Below are 23,905 nucleotides of genomic sequence, written 5' to 3' on the forward strand. Positions count from 1 at the left end.
GCGATATCGATGTCACTGTGGCTTTCTAGCTGGCAGCCGCTGCTTTTAGCGGCCTTGATACAAAAAGATAAAAGAAGCGTAACCTCTGAGACACGCGTTTTAAAACCAAAAACACTAAAAACACGTCACAAGATTCCACATCTCGAAGGCCATGCTTGTACGCTCGCATGCCATTGTGCCCTAACAAACAAGAAAGGGAATGTGAACATTGCAATGAGATCGTCAATTCACTTTGCATTCTCATTTCAGTGCCCTCGGCACTGGTCTTTTGGAAACCACTATGCCCACGCTTTAAGACCTGCATATCGTGCACCAAACATACAGATGTACTCGCAAGTGCTGCAAGACGAACCAGACAGCGGGATGGAATAACACCGTTTTTTCGACGCCAGTGTGGGAAAAAGGATCGAAACTTCTTAAATGCGGCCTAAAATTGATCAATAATTGATAGGAAAAATGCACTTTCTGGGCTTTGGCGCAGTGCATCATTCGATATAGCAGATGACCCACTGTGTGGGAGTTCGATATACGGATGCATTGGTCCCATACTTTTTCATGGGAAGTTCAAAAGGATTTTGCAACTGTTTGATATAGCCAATAATTTGATATATCAGAGTTTGATATATCCGGGATTGACTGTATCTATTACAAAGCTTTTTTTTCACTTTGTTATAAACGATAGTTCGTTATATCTGAATTGGTTATATCATTATTTGAGTGAAAAAAGTCAATCATGCATATGCCATACTTTGCTTGTCCTCCGTTTTCTCACCAGGGGAAGGGCTCTGAATTGTCTTCATCCTACCCATGGCTGCACTGTGTTTTCATGAATCTATACAGTGAGCTGTACTCGCTGGGGAAGCATTGGCTCGTCCTTTATCAAAACGGACTGGCAGGCTAGTTTGCTACTGTTGCAGAGGAACAAGGAACGTTAATTAATATCTGCTGTCACAGACACTCCTTCTTTTACGTTTGTTCAGTGTTTTAACCGTTAGACGTGACAGGGCAGTCTAGCAACATCAGTAGACTCTTGTTAAGAAACCTAAAGGGACCGACAATCTTTGTTTCGTTTATAGGGTGTTTCATTTACCGAGCGATGAACTGGGAAGGGCTCTGAATTGTCTTCATCCTACCCATGGCTGCACTGTGTTTTCATGAATCTATACAGTGAGCTGTACTCGCTGGGGAAGCATTGGCTCGTCCTTTATCAAAACGGACTGGCAGGCTAGTTTGCTACTGTTGCAGAGGAACAAGGAACGTTAATTAATATCTGCTGTCACAGACACTCCTTCTTTTACATTTGTTCAGTGTTTTAACCGTTAGACGTGACAGGGCAGTCTAGCAACATCAGTAGACTCTTGTTAAGTGAAACCTAAAGGGACCGACAATCTTTGTTTCGTTTATAGGGTGTTTCATTTACCGAGCGATGAACTGGGTTGCAGCTTCCACGTATGAAACCAGTCATAATACTAGAGGCAGTTCATGTAAGCAGCAATTCCGTTCATGAGATATATGTTTACTGAGAGTCTACCGTATGATGAACACTTAACGCTGAGATATGCATTGTGACTTTTCTTCTCGGCCCTTCATTTCTAAACTTGCTTTGATTTTTTTTTTTTTTTCAGATAAACAATGGCACTCACGATTTCGGCTGGGGCTTGGTTATAAACTACACGAAGAAGAAGGTTGTCACTACAAGAGTGAGTTGTACTTTCTTCCGAGTAATGTTGGCATCTCACTGCAAGTACTTATATAACCAAGAACATATAGATTTCATGTCGGTGTTCTCTCTCTCCCCCCCCCATTTTTTTTTTTTTTTTCACTTGAGACATGCGTTAGGTTGGGGTTCGCTTACCTCCTTACGCAGTGGCTATTGAGTGTAATTTTTATGTACAAACACTCACGACAAATTCGCATATAAAAATTTTTTATGTACAAACAGTCATGAAAAATTTGCATATAAAGAAGCCCAGTTGGTCCAAAATAATTTCGAGCTACTCTGGTGACCCTCATAGCCCACCATGTAGTTTGCTAAAGTATAACCTGATACAATATACAGTACAAGCTTGTTATGATTCAAACTTGGCTAATTATAAGTTATAGATAATTGGAACTTTTCAGCTTAAATGATGCAGCGAGCGATGGAAAGCAAAATGATAGGTGTAGCCTTAAGAGACAAGAAGAGACCAGAGTGGATCGGGGAACAAAGGGGGGTTAAGGATATCATTGTTGAAATCAAGAAGAGGAAATGGACACAGGCTGGGCATGTAGCACGTAGGAAGGATAACTGCTGGTTATTAGGGGTAACTGACTGGATTCTCAGAGAAGGCAAGCGGGTTAGGGGGAGACAGAAAGTTACCGTATTTACTCGATTCTACCGCGCCCTCGATTGTAACGCGCACCCGATTTACACGATGAAAAAAAAAAACGTAAGACATCGATTGCAACGCGCACTCATTTTTCCCGCTGGCCCGCACGATCACACCACTCGAAAAAACCACTCCTTTCGGGAGCGTCTTCCATTTAAATATGAGGTACGGCGAAGCTTGTGCCCATCTGACGTGTAACAGAGCATTTCTGTCACTGTAGTTTTACCGTGGACCGATGTCAGCACGCGAACTTGCTTCGCCCCCTTCTTCTCGACAGTTGTGGTGTCAGGCATGTCGAAGTAAAGAGGCGTCTGATCGGCATTCCCGATTTGCCCAAGCAGGTAGCCGTTGTTGTGCCGCAAGTTTAGGACGAACCTCTGAAAACTGTGAAGCTTTTCATCATACTCCTCGGCAAAACTTTTCGCATATGCCCGTTTCCCTTCGGAGGGAAAAGCCTTTCCTCTTCATAAAATTAGTTAGCCAGCATCTGCTCGCTTTAAACTGGCTCCGCATTAGACCTTTTTCTACGGATAATTGCATAGCCCGGACTTGGAGCAGTTTTGTCGTCACGGGCCGTTGTGCCGCTCGCTGCTCAAGCACATACTCGCCGAGCAGCTCTTTAATTTGCGGAAACCGACCTTGCTGTGGCCCACTGAAGCCTTTGCGTGAAGCTTTGCTGTCGACAATCTTCTGCTTTTGTTTCTGCCAGTCCCGCATGCACGTTTTGGGAACTCCGAACGACCGCGATGCAGCCCGATTTACGCCAGTTTCGGCATACGCGATGACTTTTCTTTTAAAAGCGGCACCGTGGTGCACTCGTCGAGTTTTTGGACTCTGCCCTTCCATGCCGTCGATGCTAATGCACACCAAGATGACGAACTCCTCAGCACACGTACGAAGTGCCGCACATGGGAAACACATAGGCAGAAATGGCCGACGCGCCATGCCGACGCACGTAGGGGGCGGCCATTTCGGAATGCCGATGGCAATAGAACGACCGTATTCATTTTTTTTTTCGTACTCGATTCTAACCCGCATGGGATTTATGAACTCGCTGAACCGGAAAAAAGGTGCGCATTAGATTCGAGTAATTGCGGCAGGTGTGCAGATGAAATTAGGAAGTTTGTGGGTATAAAGTGCCAGCAGCAAGCACAGCACCAAGTTGACTGGCAGAACACGGGAGAGGCCTTTGTCCTGCAGTGGCCGTGGTCAGACTGATGATAATGATCATCATTTTAGGTTTTGAAAAGTCTTTGAAAAGTCAACTTTTTAAGTCTATGGCTCCTTCAGAGGACAATGTGCTTCATTTTTACAGATTGGTAACTATGTAGATCCTAGTAGATGCCGTTCAAATCTAAGACATCACGGTGGTTAGTATGAAAACTTCGACACTGTCACCCGTATTTTCTTTTGACGTGTTTTCTTACTCACCGAGTGTCTTCCTGTGGTAAGCACGGTGGTTTTGAAATTGTGATAGAGTAATTTGTTATCATAATACAAAAATATTTTTACTCCTTGATGTCCCTATAATGTTTTGCAAGTGTTGTTGCTTGATTTTACTGGCTGAATGAAAAGGAAGAAAGTCTTGAAATGTAGACAGGCTGGTGTGTTTATAACTTACCACACTCGCCTGCTGCTCTTCAGGGACAGCCTGGCCTCAAGGATCCCGTGGTGATTGTGGACGTGCTCCTCAACGTTTCGAAGGAGAGTGCCCAGACGAAACTGACGTCAGCGTTGACTCCTCCCAAGCCGGGAGAGAAAGGGGAAGCGCAGGTGGGTGCATACCTTTGCCCAAGCACTTCACTGCCACCCTCTTTGTTTTTGTTGAGCGGTGATAGTTGCGTCAGGTCTATTGCAGATTGATCAGAGAGTTCCGCGTATACTATTTTGTATTTTGCGAGTGAGTGTAAGTACGAGACGGTTGCCAGTTCAGAGTCACTTGCTGGCAGCTTATGGGCTGTGATGCTCTGTAAGGTCACAAATTGGAATATCGAATATGTTAGCTACATCCCTATGATGGCACAATACGAAAGCCCATGCGTACTTGAAATAACATAATACAGTCGCCGACCATTTATTAAGACTTGGTGGGAACCGCTAAAAAGTGTGGATGATCTAGAGTCCGAACGAAGGAATTCACCAGAAGTAAAAGCACCTCTATTGGCCCGTTGACGGGAAAAACTTTGCAATGCACATCTGCATGCAAACATACCTCGCAGACCAAGTTGGCCTGTGTTTTAGCCAGTGTTTGGCCACCACTGTACGTTGTTAATAGTGCTGTTACGGCCTGCCCTAAATCCCCATTTGAAATTGTGGTGGGGGCGGTGCTTCCTTGAAGTCACTTTCGACCTGTGCTAGTTCTCATCATCATCCAGCTCTGTAAAAACTCCTGAGCAACATCGGATTGAGGTCGGCCACCTTTGACCTGGTGAATAATCACAGCTTTTTTTTTTGCCATCATGATTGTCTTGTAGTTGCCACGTTTCTTTATTAGTATGAGGGCGCAGATGGAGCATGTGGTGTTGAAGCCATTTCACCCAAATCGTGCCTTACATATCAAGCAACAAACAAGAGCAATATACAACTCTTGAGACGCAGGTCAGGCCTAGTCACAGAAACAAGTGATAACATAAACCAAAAGGGAATGATGCCACGTGGGTTTGTGCTGCAGCGCACATGAAGTGCTCATTGTAGCTTGGTCGGTCTCCCTTTCTCCATGTCATGCGCGCAATCATTCTCATACACCACACCGAGCTGACTTTGAGCGTGGCTTGGCTTGGCTTGCAGTTTGGCCATAGTGGCTATTCAGTGAATACTCTGCTGGCTAAAGCCAAAAGGCAGCCATTGCGTGTAGCCAAAAAACGTGGCTTTTGAGATAGGTAATTGTAATATATGCACGGATTTTTACACTGGCAGAATCTCCAGCCGTAAACATTGCGACCTTTCAGTGCTGGCAACGTAGCAAATATATTGTAAACATCGCAGACAGCTTGTCATGATGTTTGAGGTCGCACTCAATCCACACCAGCTGGCGTCTATGAAATCGAATGGCGCACTGTAAGGCATCGAATTTTCAGTTGTGAGGTTACACTACCTCAATGGAACAAGTCACGATGCTGCGAAGGTGGGCCTATAAATGAGCATCTCTGAACTTTCAGTGTCCGAATAAGCGGTTGGCATCTTTATTGTCACATATGGCAACCCTGAGAATAAGTTAGATGTTGAACGCTCACGAGTCGTGATGGGTGTGGTTGTGGTGCTCAACTGCTGACTTGAAGGTTCCGAGATCGAATCTTGGCCGCAGCGGCTGCATCTCAGTCGAGGTCAAAAGAGGAGGCCATTGTGCTCAGATTTGGCCTCGCTCACGCTCGTACCTTGGTCTCGGAATGAAAAACTCGACAATTATTACTGTTTCGAATTCTCTACTGGGCAAGCTCGTCTCCAGCAAAATGGGGAGCACTCGGAGTACAATAGTAGCAACAAGCACACTCATTTGTTGTTGAAACTTTGTCTACAAGTGAAAATAGTTGGCTTACATGCCTCAATGTACATTCCTGTGTAATGGCAGAATGCAGGATGGCTCTTGCTAGTTTTTGTAAGTTCAAGAATGTGCGTTGCCGTCCATGTCGTGCATATGACAGCGCTCATGAAGGTGGCATTTTGTATAATGTGCTAGCTCCATGACATTTCTTAACTGTTGAAAAACTGCTGCCAGGAAGAGAATACTAAAAAAGTGAACATATCCCAATAGAGTCCCTGAAGCACAGCACCTTTTATAGCCCACAATGCGGGCCGAGAAGTCGCGGTTTTCCGGAAAACTTTCGCTTTTTTTTTTTGGTTGTATTGGCATCCTTGGGCTTTTACTTCTGAAAATATCAAGCTGAAATTCGCACGAGAAATGATCTAAAAATACTTCAAAGTATGGAGCGGGGAGGTGAGAAATGTGCGAAAGTTGCCATGAATGGCATAGTTCGCGTTGTCCTGTCGCGAAAACGACGCGTTGGCCGCCATTTGCAGTCGTGCACGCATGCTGCGAAGGCCTTCCCCTTCACAATCCACTAGTAGCCAGTCTCGTATCCTCACGAAGAATGAACCAAAAACAAGAAAAACAATGCATATGTTACCCGTTTCGTATATCGCGGCAAGCAACGCGAGGCCGCCATTGGTCGGCGGTGCGCTCCGCCTCCTCCCCCTCCTATCCTTCCTCGGACGTCGCAATCGAGTTGTTCGGTGTTTCTCTGCAGTTTTGCGTCATGGCGAGCCCCGAGAAGATAATCGAAATAATCGATTTCGATTTCGATAATCTAGATAATCGAAAGTTCAGAACTCGCCCTCAAGTATCGAGGGAAACGGCGTCGGATGCTTCCAGAAGCGACAGCGAATGCTGGTGTCACTGCCGACCGACGCCCCAACTTCGAATAGGCCTAACTGACCACGAACCCCGCGGCGACAGTGGCTGTAAAACAGGCGCTGCCGTGGAATTCGTCAGTGCATCCCAAATGAAGAGAGTGAACGTAGGTCAGTAGGTTCTGCTACTGCCAACATGCTGCTTTGCGAAATCGATGTGCTGACTGCCCTTGTGACGGGTGTGCAATGCCCAACCTGCTGCGAATGGGGACTTGGCGTCCGAGGTAGCTGGAAAGCGCAAAGGGCTTCCGGCATTCCTCGAACTGTGCTGTGAGAATACCGATTGCCCTGAATCTAAACTTTCATTTTACCACGCGTCGAGACGTACTACTTCGGCCAGCGACCAAGGGACGAGCACTCGTTTCGACAGCGGGAGCTCATGTGATAGCTTTGCTGTAAACGTTGAAGGCAGTTCTGGCAGCACGCGTTATAGGCGCAGGCCATGACCAACTTTCACCATTCTGTGCGATTCTCGGTCTTCCGAGGGTTCAGTGCAAGATGCTTTTTATTGTGCCCCAATTGGATGCAAAAAAAAATGGTTTCCTAATAAATGCCATCTTTCCAAACTTTCAAACTTGTTTTTCTCATTTTAGTTTTTTTTTTTTTGACAATTTTATATTTTCCGGGCAGCCTTTAGACACTTATTGTATAATAACGAAACTTGGCACACATATTCTTCAACACATGCAGAATGCATGTATCTACTTGAAATTGCAATGCCTACCAGAATTAGTTGTGAAAATATTAGGTTATTGCTTCAAGGGAGCTTGAAAATAATTAGTCATTCAATACGATTTTTTTTCTTGGTTCCGATATTTCTGTGACATATCTGGATAGATATTTGCACTTTACAATCTACCAAGAGTCAAATAAGATCAGAGACAATGCTTTTACTGAAAGTTAAGTACATCAAAGAGTACCCGTAAAACATGTAACTTTTTGCTATTGTGCATGGCGTAACTCAATAACTATAGCAGCTAAACAAAAAATGATTGCACATTTGAAACCTCCATGAAAAGCTATATTAATAACAAAATTCTCAAGGGTCTACGACTAGAAATAAAAAAAAAATTTTTTCAAGGAGCTTCTTCCCTTAAAGGGGCTCTGCGACACTTTTTGAGCATGGTCGGAAAACGCTGCTGATCGGTAGTAGAGGCTCCCGGAAACACGCGAACCAAATAATCTAGCGCAGCACGCGGCCTGGACTTCACAATAAATTATCAAAGTCAGCTAAAAATTGCTCTCTCTTCTCTCAAGAAATGACGGAAGGCGCTCAAAAATCGCGCGTAGAAGGCCATCTATCAGCCATTGGCTGATTTGAGCATGATTCACTCGGTCGTTACAAGGATCGCTGCGGAAGGCCACGACTTTTCTATGCGTGTGCGCGATCCCGCAGAAAAAAAACTGGATATTCAAAGAAAAAAAGAAAAAGTGCTCAAGGTCACAAGGCGCACGTGACGTATTTTCTGTGCCCCTGCCATCCCTCCTTGCTTAGCCTCCAGCGCTTTCGCCCGGACGAGAGAAGAGAGAACGTGGTTGCAGCGTGCGACAAATTTTTGTAACTCCGCTCGTACTCCGCTCGTACTGGACGGATTCTTAAAATTTTTGTGGTATTGAATTCGTGAGGCAATCAGCTCTTTTAGTGAATCTGTTTTACGGTTACTTGAAAAAGTGCTTCAAGGCCTCATTAAAACCGACATATTTTAAAAAACCTATTTACTTGTATCCGTTTCTGCTTTCCAAATATTAGGTGGTTCCGCTGACCCTTGACAACATCAGCAAGATGAGCACTATTCGGCTGTTCTACAACCAGGACCTCAAGTCCTCTGACAACAGAGCTGCAGCGCTCAAAACAGTCAAGGTATGCTTTTACCAGCTATGTGACAGTTTTGCGTACACTGTGTGGAAGCTCGTTTGCACAGATTTTAATCGTACTGGAAATGACTTGTTTATTTTATTTATTTGTGAATACTGCAACCCTTAAAACGGGGTTTTAGCAGAGTGCTTGTACATTTGTTAAGTTTCGAAATTGGCAAATGCAATAACAATAAAACAGACAAAGTATGTACAGGCTTTCAGAAGACAAAAAAAAAACTTAAAAAAGGTCAACGATTTGCAATAAACAGGCATAAAGGCATATAATAAAATCAAATCAGCACTGTATTCAAGATGACCACTAGCGTAGAATAAACACTACAGTGATTGAAATAAACAGTACCAGTACATATAATAGAGTTCACACGCTTATCGCTGCAGCTGCGTAGTAAAAAGATCCAAAGATGACTGCGAAACAACATCTTTATTGAGATTATTTGATTCGATGATTGTCCGAAGGGGAAAAACGAATATTTGAATGTGTTATTACAAGCTGCAGTGAATTGAGTCAATGTGAAGGCGTGCCTCTGCCTTGTGGCATGTCCTGTCGAAAAATGATGATGATGATTAGGCTTTTTGCCAAATGAATAAAACCAAATGATTACGATGACGCTTGACATGATGATGATGCTCGTGGAAACTTTGCCACAACGTAAGAGCAAGTTGTATTGTGGTCTTAAAAAAAGTTTTTTTGCTATCATCCTACTGTCATGAAAATTACCCTACATGCATACCATTGATGCAGATTTCAAACCTGCAAAGAGATTTCAAATATCTCAGTTAGAAAAAAGTAATGACAAATTTCCACATTATAATCAGGTAATTTCTGACGAGTCGTTACGGTAGCTTCCAATAAATGACGTCGGTTTTCAAAATTACATGTTTCTTATAAAAGGTTCATCCCACAGAATAAAGCAATCTAGATGTCAGAATAGCTATTTCTTTGATCACAAATAATTTTTAAACTTGGAAAGTGAAAATTAGCTTCCAGTAATTAGCTGTTATTTGTCATATAAATACAATTCCATTAAGGTTGAGAGAAAAAGAAAAGCTTTATACTGTAGTTCATGTGCTGCGGAAAAGAATGGTACTAAGTTTGTTAAGATATCTTCACAGGAACTTGTTTAAAACTTCCGTAAGGAGATCCACTTCACAACAATAATCATGCCAAGTAAATTATGTTTCCAGTTTTTAAAACATTTGCAATTCAACATATTAAGCTTTTAACAAAAAGAAAGGGCACTTTGCCATAGTATAAAATTTTTTTCAAAACATAATTTCGACTATAAATAGTACTTCAAATTGCAAGTCAGCATTTTTTACAATTTTGTGCTATTTTAAGACTCTTGTCCGCCTTTAAGGGACGACAGCTTTCACGCTCTATGGCTTTCATGGTGCGCAAGTGGGTAGAATTTTTTTATCTATTACTCTTTTTTCCAGGAGGTTGAAGATAGGTTTCCAAAAGGCGTCCCACTTGTCGACCCCTTTGAGGATCTCAAAATAAAGGATGCGAACATGAAGGAAGTTGTCAAGGTGGGGGGCACACCTTTTGGCTTCTCGTTTCTTGACTGGTGCTCGTCCCCTAGCAACTGGGACGGTTGCGGTTCGGTAACCTCACTTGTCTTCCTGCTTTTCAGAAAATTGAGGCATTCGAGAACCGGATGTACGCTCATCCTATGCATTCGCATCCTGACCTTCCAAATATTTATGCGGAGTACGAAAAAAAAATGAAGGTGAGAGCATGCTTTCTGTTTTTCTGTTATGCTAAGGAAAGACGAGCTATAAAGATTGTTTCAGCTCTTTCTAACTAAATCAAGCATTACAGGTTTAATCTGTTCAATTTCCACAATCCTAACATTTCCGCAGCCCCCCACCCTTTTCCTCCCTCCCTTATATCCCACCTCTAGTGCCTGCCATTGTAAAGTTAAAAAAAAAAGTGCCGCCTTATCCACGAAGTGAATGATGATGAGTGGGCGAAGCTCCAGAGGTAAACCTGGTAAACCATGAATCCTCCGTACATTTTGTCCACTCGATTTTATTACAACGCTCCCCCTAGCATACGTTGCGCGCTAAATCGAACGATTGCCTTCCACCAATGACACGCACCATATGTGACATCATTCCTATTTTATAACATCTCGCATCTTTCATCATCAGCTAGAAGTACCACCGTCTAGTTTATAACATCTTGCACATTTTCATCATCAGCTACAAGTACTGCCATCTAGTGAACGCTGAAAGAACTAAACGAGAAGCAGCTGCATACAGGGGATGCACAGCCCACACCTTAAGGAGCTTTGCCCCTAAAAAAAGGCTTTTTAAACCAAGACTTTGTGACACTCAGCAAGCCTGTGGGCAGAGGATGGCAAAATAGTGAGTCTGTAATGGCAACTAATATTTCAGTGGGTTGCATGCAAGTACCTAAATAGGTAATCGCAAATGCCCAAAAGACTAGGTTTGGGAAAAAGAATTAAGTCATTGATTGATCTGTTGGTGAAGTTTTGCTCTAAGATGGGTGCTGATGAGAAATGACTGAATCGATAGTGCCAACACAGCAGTTGCGAACAGGCCTCATGAATCGAGCAGTTAGTAACAAAATCAAAGAAGCTATAAAAGCAACCTTCCAGATAACAGTGTATTGTGGTTTTTCGCTTTATTCATTGATCATTCATGATCATCAAAGAACCTGCCGCCTTCAAAGCTTCAATTAACAACATATTGTTCAACCACTCCTCTCTGTAATGCCTTCGGGCCCTGAGGGTATGAAAATGAATAAATAAATAAATTACGTTGGCCTATCGATCGTTGCGTGCGCAGGTTGCACAGGAGATCAGGGAGGTCAAGAACGAGATCAAGAAGGCCAAGGCACTGCTCCAGATGGAGGAACTCAAGTGTCGCAAGCGGGTTCTCCGGCGGCTCGGCTATGCCACGGCCTCCGATGTCATGGAGATCAAGGGCAAGGTCGCCTGTGAAGTCAGCAGGTGGGCTTTTTCTTTTTGTACTCAACAAATTCACGTGTTGTTCAACTTTATTTAGCCATTTGAGAAAGACGGTGTTCCTTCGCTTGTCTTCATACTCACCGGGGCTTTGTTTTCTACACGTTCTACGATAGAATGGAACACGTCATGATGGTATGAGAGGAGCAAATAGCCAACCAGCGAAGGTGGATAGCCTCAGAAGAATGCGTCATGTTCCTATTGTCTTTTGGGAGACCATATAACAGATTTAGAAATGTTTTCAATGCATGAAGAAATATACAAGTGTTATGACTGAACATAAATATTCAGAGGCATTGTTTTTCAAAACTTGAAATCGAAATGCATGATAACTTCAATAATCTATTCGTGTTGATTTCTTAATTGGGTGCTAGATGGTGTTGCAACTTCACGAGACATTCGTGGCACTGGTAGTCATTCTTGCAAATTGTCGGCATGAGATTGGAAGACACAAGGCAGGCCAATTTGATTCCCTGGCTTAAGTACTTACATTCTGATCCAATCCATGTGGTCCGGAGACTGTTCTGTATCCATTCTGTTGGAACAGTGTCTCCGTCTGTTCTTTGCCTAGCATACAAGGAAGAGAATGGAAGCACTGCCCCTTGCAGTTGCTGTCCTCCAATCTTGCTGTCAGATGCATATGTGTGTGCCACAACCAACCCTGTGTGGACCGATGCAATCTTTTAGTACTATCTCCGAATGTGTAAATGATCGCCTTGGTGCCTTGACTCGATTACTAAAACCATTGCATAGCAGTGATAGAGTTGATTTTCAACACAAGATTGCAAACTTTGGAAGGTAGAGTGGAGAAGTGCTTTTGAAATTTAGTATGTGAAAGAATAAACTAATGTTTGTTAGTGAAGCGAGGGAATGAGAATTAGTAATTGTTAAACAGCCTATAGAATATGTGCAGAAATACAGTATCTATGCGGGCAGTTTGCCTCCTGACGAGGAAATATAGATTAAGGTGAAAATTTGTTGAGGTGAGCATAGTATACAGCAGGCATTAACCAATTCATCACTGGCAGCTTAGAAAAGCTTGCAGTCATTCAAAAATGTGAATAGTTGAATTTTCTTTAATAAGAAGCTTGGGAATGGACTACGCAACAAGTGATGAAATAAATCTGAGAGCCGAGCAGTTTATAAATTGCACAGGCCAGATGTCCTTTGGTCTACCCAAGTGGTGTATGCATCGAGGGAAGGGGCATGAACTCAGGGATAGCAAAGCAAAGATAGCAAAGATGTAGTGAAATGAGAAAATTTGCTTGGCACAAAACAGAATGATTTGGAAATAACGGGAGGAATGCTTTTTAAACAGTGTATGTGCCTCAAGCCTAGCTTTACAATTTCGTCACAGATTAGAGAATAGACTTTTGAGATAGCTTGAACTATGATCACATTCAGCAAGAATTCTCGCGTCATGAATGGTAATCTGCCACTAACCCTCAGGAGGAACGTATATAACAGCTGCATCTTACCGGTACTTACCTACGGAGTAGAAACCTGGAGCTTGCTTACAAAGAGTGTTCAGCTTAAATTAAGGACGATGCAGCAAGCGATGGAAAGGAAAATGATAGGTGTAGCCTTAAGGGACAAGAAGAGAGCAAGCAGAGTGGGTCAGGGAACAAACCGGGGTTAAGGATATCATAGTTGAAATCAAGAAGAAGAAATGGATATGGGCCGGGCACGTAGCACGTAGGCAGGATAACCGCTGGTCATTAAGGGTAACTGACTGGGTTCCCAGAGAAGGCAAACACATGAAAGGGAGACAGAAAGCTAGGTGGTCAATGAGACTAAAATGTTCTCAGGTATAACGTGGCAGCAGAAAGCACAAGACCAGGTTGATTGGCTGATCATGGTAGAAGCCTTTGCCCTGCAGCGGGTGTAGTCAGGCCGATGATAATGAACTGCATAGCTTAGTTGCCCGACTATAGGTTCATTCAATGGACCTCAAAGAATTGAGTATCAGTTTTTAATATGCTACTTCACATCGGCATTACATATCTTGTGCAACTCGATGACATCCTAAAGATTTTGTTATGTTGTTTTAGTTTTGCCTCAGCGCCTATTCTTGGACTTTCCCTTTGCTGCTCAGTGCCGATGAACTGCTTGTGACGGAGATGATCTTCAACAACATGTTCAACGAGCTCAACGCACACCAGGCTACGGCCTTGTTGAGTTGCCTGGTCTTTCAGGAGAAGTCGAACGAGATGCCCAACCTCACCGAAGAGCTGTCTGGCCCGCTGCGACAGATGCAGGTCTGTGGAACCACTTCTTGCACATGCAACAATGCTCTCGGCATTGTTTCTTGCCTAAGTCAGGTACAGAAAGGAAATTTCCATTACAAAAAGCATCCCAGTATCAATTAAAGGGCATAGAATTGTCAGCAGTAGCAAATTATAGTTACTACTATATACTGGCTGTCCCAGCTAACTCGGACCAAGATTTAAAATATAAAATTCTATGAAAGCTGTAGCAGGTATATATTAGTGGTAGTCATATGTACTAATCGTGTGCTTGTCTTCTTTATAATCGGCGTGTCTAACGCACTTTTGATTTTCTCAAAAAAAAAAAAAACGCGCAGATTTCGGCACAAGATAAACTCTTGATTCAGAGGCTATTTCAGGCAGCTATTCTACTAATTTATCGATTGAAGCAAGCATTAAGAAGCTGGCTAAATAATTAATGAGCACTTACGTTATTCATCAGAAACTCAAGGTTGTAAGGACACAGGGCTACCACTTAAGTACAGCATGCACAACTTTCCTAAAGCGCACCCTTCTTTAAAATCGCAGTCCAAGGTACTTGGGACATCTAGTATGTTAGTTTTACATGAACCAAGGTTCATACACTTCTGGCAGTATAATATGTGGTGAAAAATTGCTTATTGACTGCACAAGCATAATGTAGTACTCCTAAAGACACATAAACAAAATTTACCTAAATGCAGAACTACAAGCACTCGTTCGTCAAATTACTGGTGTGGCTAGGGAGTGCTCATGTTCATATTAAACCTTTGATGTGCAATACATGAAACTCTGTCTGCACATGGGTCAAAGTTACGCATTCTTTCAAGGTACACAATATTTATTGCAATGAAAATAACACTGAGTTATCTGTCTTGTAGTAATTAATCTTAATAAAGCTATAGTTCAATATCTCTCCTGCCTTTCTGTAAATGAACATACTACCTTCCTTATGATGTTAGTGTTTTCTTCTTACATAAACAGAATCAAGTCTCAGGCTAGAGGAGAAGGAGGAATAAGCTTTATTATAAGAAACCAGCAGATTTAGGTGGCCGAGCCTTGGCCTCCCATGAGGGGACGTCAAGCGCCTGCCTCGACGCTGCCTCACGGGCGTGCTGGGTCGCCCAGAGCGGGGCTCCGCAGAGCCTCATGGAGCTTCGACGAAAGTGTTGTGGTGTTCGCACGACCCTTTTTGTGCTAAGAAAACTAATACTTTTGCTATGGCTCATAGAAAGCGCCATGTTGCACGACTCATCGAACCTGGCAGTGCCTTCAGCAAGGCGATTATATGCAACAGTACATTGCAAAGTTGAGGAGAGACATTTATTACTCATGAGATTCAATTATACACCCAAACCTCATTATGACAGTCATATCTGCCACAAGAATACTTTGTTATATAAAAAGATTCATCAAATCTATATTCTTAACACTGTATCTAAAACAAAGCAACTCTTCATTTACTTCATTATAACGAATGATCCAAAGTGTAATCCAAAGCTCAATTTAACTTGTTCTTTCTTAGCCCCCTAAACATCAGAACCAAAGAAGAGCAGCTTGTGCACGCAAATATGCAAAAATCAACTCAAGGAGTTACTAATATGCGCATTCCGTGCCACGACTTCCTTCACAATTTTATTTGTGTCTTCTGTATGTATGTTAGCTTATGGTGCTTCTGTATTATAAGTCGCGATGCATACCAAGTGAATAATAATGGCGGCACCACAGAAACTTACCTTGGACAAGATTTCTTTTGTCATGCAGCATTCTGGTTAGGTCTAGTTTTGGCACTTCCTAGCTTTCACAGACCTGAATGTGTGGCAGAAACTAGTGCGTTGTCTTGGCTAGAAGACATGCAAACCAAATTGTGTTTTGAAGTACCGTTCACTTTAATTTTTGTATAGTAAGTAAATTCAAGCCAATAAAAAAACACTCATGAATATTGAAAAACATGTTGAGTATTCCCGCAAGCTTTCTCCAACCTGCTTACGGAAAAGCACCCGCACGCTGACCACCAACGGCCCGGAGGTCTGTCCAGATGTGTGGCGTGCGAGCTTCCCGTGCTTCACTGGTGCGCAAGTCCCAAAACATGGGAGTTCCATTGTTTTTAACACAGGACATAGCGCGGAGGATAGCACGGGTCACCAAGGATGCCAAGCTGTGCGTAGACGAAGACACCTACGTCAACTCGTTCAAGCCACACCTAATGGACGTCATGTACGCCTGGAGCAAAGGGGCCTCCTTCGCGCACGTCTGCCGCATGACGGATGTCTATGAAGGTTAGCGCTTGCGGCACTGCTGATATTTTTTTTTTTTTTTTAAACGATAGTCTTTCTTGGCGACCTTCGACGCAAATAGTTTGGTCTGTCTGCCTGTACACTTGTCTGTTTGTCCGCCCTTAACGATGCCCTAAACGACACCAAAGTGGCCAAACGATACTCAATATGGCCGACCCCATCCACAGCGCCCACCAATATTGCTCAAGATTTAGCGTTCATACTTGTGTGATTGTCAATTAAAAACCAATTATTGCGCATATCTGAGGCACCATAACAACACGTCAATATTCTGTATGTGTGTCTCTTACTAAAAAAGCATACATAATTAATTATAAGAACCATAGCGTTTATCACTCTGCGCTGACCAGGCAACGCTTGCACGAAAAAGCAAGTGTTTCCAACGCTTTGCTAAGACGACACGGTGGTGGCACCTACCCGTTGCCTTGCGTTCTACACTTTATCACCTCTGAGACTGGCGCGCAGGGCGTGCGCGCTTCGTTTTCCACGATGACTGCCAGATAGCGCTTATGTCTCACGATTGACGTAACTTAATACGCTCGTTCGCCTCCGCTGCACGCTCGAGGCTCTCTAACGCAGCGCCTCCAGAATACCATTCCTAATTTTCTTGCGCAGAACATCAAATAAACGTTTTGTTCACTCTCTCCAGACACAAGACTATCGTCTTTCGGCGACATTTGCAGTGTAACATGCAGATATGGGACCAATTTTTTTAACTTCCCATAGTTTAAAATTGACGGAAGAGATCTCGGGATTTTGTTTGAATTATCCCAAGTTCTCATATTTTGTGATTCTGGGCAACTTAGCAACTGGCATTGGGATGTTTATTGCTTTTCAGTGCTGCAGCGACATCATAGACAAGCTCTGTGTGATTGCCAATAAAACATATAAACATGAGCGGTTATACTGGTACTCATTAGTATAAAATGCGTGTCTAAGAAACGAACAGGTCTGTCTTAGACATCTGATAGCCTGTTCTCTATATTAGGACGCTTCCCTGCATTAGTGTACCACGGGGAAGGTAACTTCGAGAGACGTTAGACATGTCGTAAATCTAGACCATGCCTCTGCACTTTTTTTCCCTTCCTAATTGAGTATGCAATTGTTGGTACACAAGGTTTGGTGAGTTTGGCCATTTTGTACGTGGACAGTTGGCTTTATATACGACTTAGTGATATAATAATGTGAATGTTCATATAGAAACTACAGAGGCAGCAGTCATTTCCTCGCATGAACCAGCAAGAAGTTTGAATTATTCGAATTGGTGTTGTGAGGCAATTTGTACTAGGTGGCCTTGAAATACATCAAAAACATGGCGGGGCAACCAAAAATGTGCGGCAACCAAAAATGTATGATTTCTTTGAATTAACTGAAAGTTTGAACCGCCAAGAATCTACTCTGTTGCTTTACTGTGATGAAAAGTTGTCAAACGGGGAATGTCACTGGAGCCAGCATTTAGTCAATCGATCTTGTCCTTTTCAGCGCGGCAACTTCCTGCTCTTACAAAACCCAACTACGAGTATTAAAAGTGTGCGTGTGCTTCTGCAAGTGGTGACAAGCGGTCACCACTTGATGAATGATGACACAATTAGTTCACAAATGGTGTCATCTCTGTAAGCCGACCAATTTTCCTGTGAAACTTCGTGCGTTACCTTTCAGGAAGCATAATCAGGTGCATGCGACGGCTGGAGGAACTGTTGCGGCAGATAGTTCAGGCTGCAAAGTGCATAGGAAACACAGAACTGGAAAACAAGTTTTCCGAAGGTAAGTGTCGCACTTTCCATGCGTAATCGATAAAGAAAACTATCTTCACTTCTTTGCAGCCAGGTTGGTGTATGTATGTTACAGAATGTGCGATTTGACAGGTTCAGTTGCTCGGCATCATTCCTCCATTCCAAGTTTTATTTTGCAATATCCTAATCATGCAGTAGAGAAAACTATGTCGATCTGTTTCTTCTCTTTAGCTCAAAAAACATTTCCACGACAGCACTGCTTTGAAAGGCTATACAGTTGAACCTGCACATATCAATTGCACATATTTAAAGAATTATTGCGTATATAGAAATGTTGTAATATCTCTTTGAAATATTTATTTTAGATATTGAATTAGTTATAACTAGATTTTTATTTTGTAACCCTTTTGAGATTTCGTATATCTGGGTTTGGCTGTGTATGTAGTCCTTGTATACAAAAAAGGAAAAATTAAGCAACTAGGGCATTCATTATTAATGCTCGAGTTTTGCCGATGGCATTCCTAGAGGTAAAAAACTTGGGCTTCTTGATAAAAACTACATTGCTGAACAGCATAGAGGAATCAGGATGAAAAGCAGCATGTTTTACACAGTATATGTTGTAATGTATGAGATATTACAGTACCAACACGTTGCATAGGACCAAACTAGTAGAGCTAGACATGCTGAGAGAAAGACGATGTAGGCAAAGCCTAGCATGGCATCCTGCACAAATGGCGAAGGTTCAAGAGTGCGCTTTTCTCTCGGTGCCTGGTGTGCTCATTTGGACCTCACAGCGTCGTAGTCCTTCTACTTCAACAAAGCGTGTGGTTTTTTGTGTCACAATTGGCCAGCAGGACCAGCGATGTTCTAGCATAAAAGTGCAATATGAACACACAAGTGTTTTGTTGTGTATATATGTACTCAAAAACACCCTTTATATTCTCGGAAACGTTTCAACATGAAAAAAAAAATTAACTCGCCCACCTGTATTTCTGGTTGTAAAGAGTACTTTTGTTAAAAAAATTATGTAAGAATTAAAAAGCGATATTTAAAAGATGAGCAGTTTACTGACCTGGAAACATCTGAAAGCTCACTGCAGTAGATATTATTAAAAAAACACTACCACAGGCTTTGCATTTGCTCTGCCTAAATAAATAATCTTTGGGTATCAAACGTAGTGTAACACAAATTTCACGCATTTGAAAACTTAAAGGAGAGAAACTGCACTGTATTGTACAGATAAACAAACCTAATTATAATGAAGTTGCATCTGACACGAAAATAAGTGCATTATTTTCAAAAGTTCATTATATGGGTATATTCCTAACACTTTATCTGTTGCAATACTATTCCTAATTTACTTTGCTTTAACCATTATTTTGTTATATCTGTGTTTGTTATATTGAGGTTTCAGGTATTGTGCTTTTTCCTTAGCATGTTTATGGTGTTTTCTACTTCTCACGCAATTGCATTGTGTGTTTTTCAGCCATCAAGCACATGAAGAGGGACATTGTGTTTGCAGCTAGCTTGTACCTATAGTGATGATGCCTTTTACAAAAAATGAACTGCACATGCTTTTAATCACTAAAACAAAATCTGTACAATCATGAAATTACGCTACGCGGAGAAGCAGGAGCTCGCGGTCTTAGTGTGGCTGGGGCACGTGGCCATCAACGTAGAAGTTGCGTGTCGCCTGCGGCAACGTCACCTCCATTCCCTCCAAGTCCTTGGTCAGTATAATCTGGCAGCCTGTAAATAATAAACAATCAATGTCTGCAATTGTTCTTTTTATTTTCGAGAGCACATGTTGGCACATCCCCAAATGATATTTCTTGTACGAGCAGCAGTGTTTTCAGATATTGTGTATACCTGCGTACTATGGACATTGGCTAAATAATTAACTGCCACACTCAAACTTCATTATAACAAAATTGCATCATACGCAAAAGCAAGTTTGTTATATCCCAAAATGCACTATAAAGGTATAGTCTTAGCATTAAAGCTAATGCAAGACTAGTCTTCCTTACATCTGGGTTCGTTATATTTAGACTTCAGCTTACATGTGGTTACTATTCTGCGTGCAGAGCGCACAGTGTTCGAAGCACTGACTGCCTATTGAACAGTTTCGAGGCTTTGAATGTGCAGCGCGGCGGCGTTCTTGAAAAGCAGGATCAGTGCCTTCGGTCGCTAATGGTTACGAGGACATTGAGGCGAGGCCTTGCACGCGTGCGTGGTGACGCCGCGCGCGAAGCCACGACTCCTCCTTCTGGTGCCGGGCACGAAGAGGGCCAGGACTTCACGCCTCGGTCCATCTTTGTGTGTCCGAGAATTCGCACCGCTTTTTTACCGTGTCGAGTGCCCCATCAACTTGTTAATCCATTGCTTTGTAATCCTTATTAGCTCAGTTACATAATTACAATGTTTTGGTTTAAAGATAATTGCATTTGACCCATTATCTAGCAACACGCTTTTTTTGATTCTGTTTGACAAAAGTTATCACGGCGAGGCCAGCACAGTTACAATTTAATGAGAAAATGACAGCTCTGCAGACAGCCATCACTACGTGCGTAGGTGTTGCGTCCAACAGCTTGCAAACTATTGCGATGTCGAGCACTTCTTGACTCTTTCAGATAGCCAAAAGACCTCACATTTATGTTGCTGATTTTAGGCTTGAGACTTCAACTTCTTTGTGAATTCTGCCAGGGATTCTGGCATCGCTGCTCAGCAAAACGCAATGTTCCAGGTAGTATTGACAGACCTGTGGCTGGCGATATGCGTAGTATTTACATAAGCCAATGAAAAGTACTTGGAGTTTGAGCAGAAACTTGCTAGCACTACCGTCTTTCACAAATGAAGGACTGTGTTTCTGTGGACAGAGCTGACATTTTTTTTCTCAAGTTGTAAATATCAACTACAAGATGGTTAGTGTTGTACGATTCCAACCCTTACTATCAATATTGTCTTCTTGGATTCCTGAAGGGACCGACAACTGGCCGAAACACGTCATTAAATCCTGGTGGAAATGAAAATATTGTTAATTACAGTGATAGATCCAAGCATTCTTTTTGCAAGCTAGATAGGTTTACTTCTAAATCGTGTTTAAAGGCAGCGAAATCCGGTATGTCGCGCAGCCGAGCAAAAGAGCCTTGAAGATTGATTACGGAATCAATTATTTTGATGTACGTAGTCACATAGCCTGATACTGTTGTGTGCACCATAATTAGTCCCTAAAATTAGGGTATGTCTATTATTGCCCAACCGTGCTCATTTCTGTGCTGCTTAATAGGTAAAAGGAGCTGCACGATAAGAAATGCGCCGCCTAAGCGGCTGTCAATGGACCATGCCGAACAGTGGTGCATGCACGTGGAATGCGCGCACGTACAGCAAATCACCATGCTTGAAAACAAACTTTCCTTGCTCTCATTGTTAGCAGCATTTGTTGTCAGGTGTGTACATGACTTTACATTCGTCACATACGGAAAAATTCTGATTACAAATGTATCGCACAATTCAGAACCTGCCCATTTAACTATTGCATTTAATTTAGTAGAACTACTCATGTTTGTGATTTGCGCCTAGCTGCAACAAAAAAGCACCACATTGTCTACAGTGTTCTGCCAAATAATAGATTTTGAATAAGCTTTGTTTCAACTCTAACGCCAATAACTCCGGAGAACTGTAACTTATATGAGACATAATGTCTTTTTTCCGACACAATCCCTTTTTCTCTAGAACTGAAATGTAGGAGTTTTAAAAAACGAGACGCAAATTTTCACATCTTCTTTTCCAACTTTAATATAGGTCACACGTCTAATGCTTACATGCTTACGTGACATTGCGTAAGAAGGTTTAAACTGCGTCCGTACCCAAACATGGTGGCTACGGTGGCATCAGCATTGACGGTTGCTGCGTTTCTCCCTATCAATTAAGGATCATCCCTATTAATTTTTATCGACACGTGATGTCCCTGTCGTAGGGTCGGGTGTCTTGATGGCATCGCTTCCAAATGTGCTAGCAGTAGCGTAGCCGAACCAAGGTGGGAGCGAGTACTCAATCCCCCCCCCCCTAATTTGTGTATATTATATGTATACAAACACATGCACATACTATATATACAGAAAGAGCATCCACACCCAACAAATAACCTTCTGGTACAGTATACTCCTGCATGCTATCGTAAACATAACCAAAGGTCACCAGTGACTAAGATGGCATCTACTATTAATAAATTCTATTTTCATAAAACTATTCATAAATTTACGAAGCCTCCTTACCGAGCCTGGAGTTCTCTTTGAGGAAGGGCGCCAGGTCCAAAAGGTCGTCCTCTCTGAAGACAACAAAAAAATTCATGTATTTTGTTTACGCGCAGTTGGAAAATAAAAACGACTGGTGCGTTACTTTTCATCGGGTTCAGGCAGCTTGTCATAGTAATCCTCCTTGACGTAGACGTGACAAGTCGTGCACGCTAGAGAAGCTTCGCAAGCGCCTGCGATGATAAGAAATAATGCCTGCGTTAACAGATTCTGTTACAATGTTATTGTCTGCCTCCTCGCACAGTACGCAGACAATGCGGGGATGGAGCGCATTCACTAGATGTGTTCGTAAGGTAATCAGGCTCGGTCTGGTAAATGATTGATTTCATCGATACACGACATTATTCAATACAGTTTCCTCGGACATTGATGCCCCACTTGCAACGCAATTCTACGCTGCAAATGCTCCCTAATATTACCTGTCGTGACTTCATTCAAAGATACTGCGATATCCCTTAGGATGGCAGGAACACCATCAAAAATATATAACGCCGACATCGCGTTAAAGCTGATGCAGCCCTGATGTGAGCCTGGCAGAGTTTTTCTTATTCCCAAAGCCATAAGCGTGTGCTGCAGAAATCTTAAGGGGGGGGGGGGGGCTGCGTGGCAGCGCCCTTCTAATTATGTCGATGTATGCGGCTGGCATTGCCCCCCCCCCCCTCCTCGCGCACGCTAATGCACAAGGCTCAAGAGGAGCCCGTAAACTCGCCGCTTCGACGGTTATCCAGCCATACAATGGGTTATTACCGTGTCTCTAAATGAGGTCAGAGTAGCTTATTGTTACGAAGCTTTTTCAGCACGGAATAGCGTTGCAAGCGGCGCATTTATGCCCGAAGGTTGTATACCTATGAGATGACTCAATCCTTGTGCCAGACTCAGTCGCATTATTTTACGAGCAGACTCTTCACATTGTGGAACGTAAACTTCATTTCGGCCCATGACCGGTGTCCGTACCTTCCATCTCGATGCCATAGCGGTGAGCCAAGTACAACAGGTTGTCGCCAACTTTGCCCCGTACCGCCACTTTCGATCCATCTTTTTTTACGTAAGTGATATTGACCCTGCGGAGCGTGAACAGTAAATACCGCACATATCAACAGTAACAGAAAGTACAGTGAGGCAATCGCATCGTACTACTCACACTTCGTCATCAGACTTGGGATCCTTCCATTCGTAGCGCACCTCGCACTGAGAAGCTGAAAACGCAGACGCACACACACAGGATTAATCACGCATCAAAACTTCCCGGGTGCGAAGTTAAATGGTTGGGAAACTACGCCAGTGTTTGTGCTCACAGTTGCCCGTGCAGAACCGCCGTCGCTCCGACCTCAAGCGTTCTCCGAGCGAAATAGAGGCATTGGCAGGCAGGGACGCATGTCGAATGACACGGTAATTTATACGCGTCAGATATTTATTAGCCAGGGAAATCATGCTGTCTTAACATCATCGCCGGCCTAGTCGCGAACTTGTGCTTTCTGTTCTATGTTTACTGCTCTCATGGGCGCCGCCATTTTGAATCACAGTTCTGCAGCAAATAAATATTTTGTAATTTTTTTTCTAAAAATAAAAATATTTTAACTACATGTATTAAAACAAAAATAAATGTTTTCAATTATTCGAATAACTTTTGAGTGTCAAAAGTTTTAAATTTGAAGAGTTATTGCAGGCC

The 23,905-nt window shown here is 42.7% G+C and overlaps 2 protein-coding genes across 2 annotated transcripts in view; one reads left to right on the forward strand and one right to left on the reverse strand.

The window, feature by feature from the left end:
* Mtr4 (exosome RNA helicase Mtr4) overlaps positions 1 to 19,702 on the forward strand; it is a 41,644-nt gene extending 21,942 nt beyond the window's left edge. The window contains exons 17-26 of the mRNA XM_037432614.2: positions 1,626 to 1,700; positions 4,014 to 4,142; positions 8,527 to 8,637; positions 10,092 to 10,184; positions 10,289 to 10,384; positions 11,469 to 11,632; positions 13,743 to 13,905; positions 16,010 to 16,172; positions 17,850 to 17,954; positions 19,410 to 19,702. Coding sequence (XP_037288511.2) covers positions 1,626 to 1,700; positions 4,014 to 4,142; positions 8,527 to 8,637; positions 10,092 to 10,184; positions 10,289 to 10,384; positions 11,469 to 11,632; positions 13,743 to 13,905; positions 16,010 to 16,172; positions 17,850 to 17,954; positions 19,410 to 19,462 — 1,152 coding nt within the window. The 3' untranslated portion in view covers positions 19,463 to 19,702. The remainder of the gene's footprint in view (positions 1 to 1,625; positions 1,701 to 4,013; positions 4,143 to 8,526; positions 8,638 to 10,091; positions 10,185 to 10,288; positions 10,385 to 11,468; positions 11,633 to 13,742; positions 13,906 to 16,009; positions 16,173 to 17,849; positions 17,955 to 19,409) is intronic.
* On the reverse strand, positions 19,485 to 23,748 carry Fdx1 (Adrenodoxin-like protein 1, mitochondrial Ferredoxin 1). The gene is made up of 6 exons (XM_037432615.2): positions 23,532 to 23,748; positions 23,378 to 23,432; positions 23,191 to 23,297; positions 22,322 to 22,409; positions 22,198 to 22,250; positions 19,485 to 19,672 (listed from the first exon to the last, which is right to left on the reverse strand). Exons 1-6 carry the CDS (start codon positions 23,665 to 23,667, stop codon positions 19,569 to 19,571), a joined length of 543 nt encoding a protein of 180 aa, XP_037288512.2. The 5' UTR covers positions 23,668 to 23,748; the 3' UTR covers positions 19,485 to 19,568.
* Positions 23,749 to 23,905: the final 157 nt, after the last annotated feature.

This window comes from Rhipicephalus microplus, chromosome 10 (genome assembly GCF_043290135.1).
Source record: "Rhipicephalus microplus isolate Deutch F79 chromosome 10, USDA_Rmic, whole genome shotgun sequence".
In the NCBI taxonomy this organism is placed as follows: domain Eukaryota; kingdom Metazoa; phylum Arthropoda; class Arachnida; order Ixodida; family Ixodidae; genus Rhipicephalus; species Rhipicephalus microplus.

What these genes read in the sequence shown, in the direction of transcription:
- Fdx1 (XM_037432615.2), bottom strand. Translation starts at nt 23,667, where the DNA reads ATGATTTCCCTGGCTAATAAATATCTGACGCGTATAAATTACCGTGTC. An exon ending in CTGCCTGAACCCGATGAAAA is followed by an intron (nt 22,251 to 22,321) that starts GTAACGCACCAG and finishes TGTTGTCTTCAG; the next exon opens with AGAGGACGACCTTTTGGACC. An exon ending in CAAAGAGAACTCCAGGCTCG is followed by an intron (nt 19,673 to 22,197) that starts GTAAGGAGGCTT and finishes TATTATTTACAG; the next exon opens with GCTGCCAGATTATACTGACC.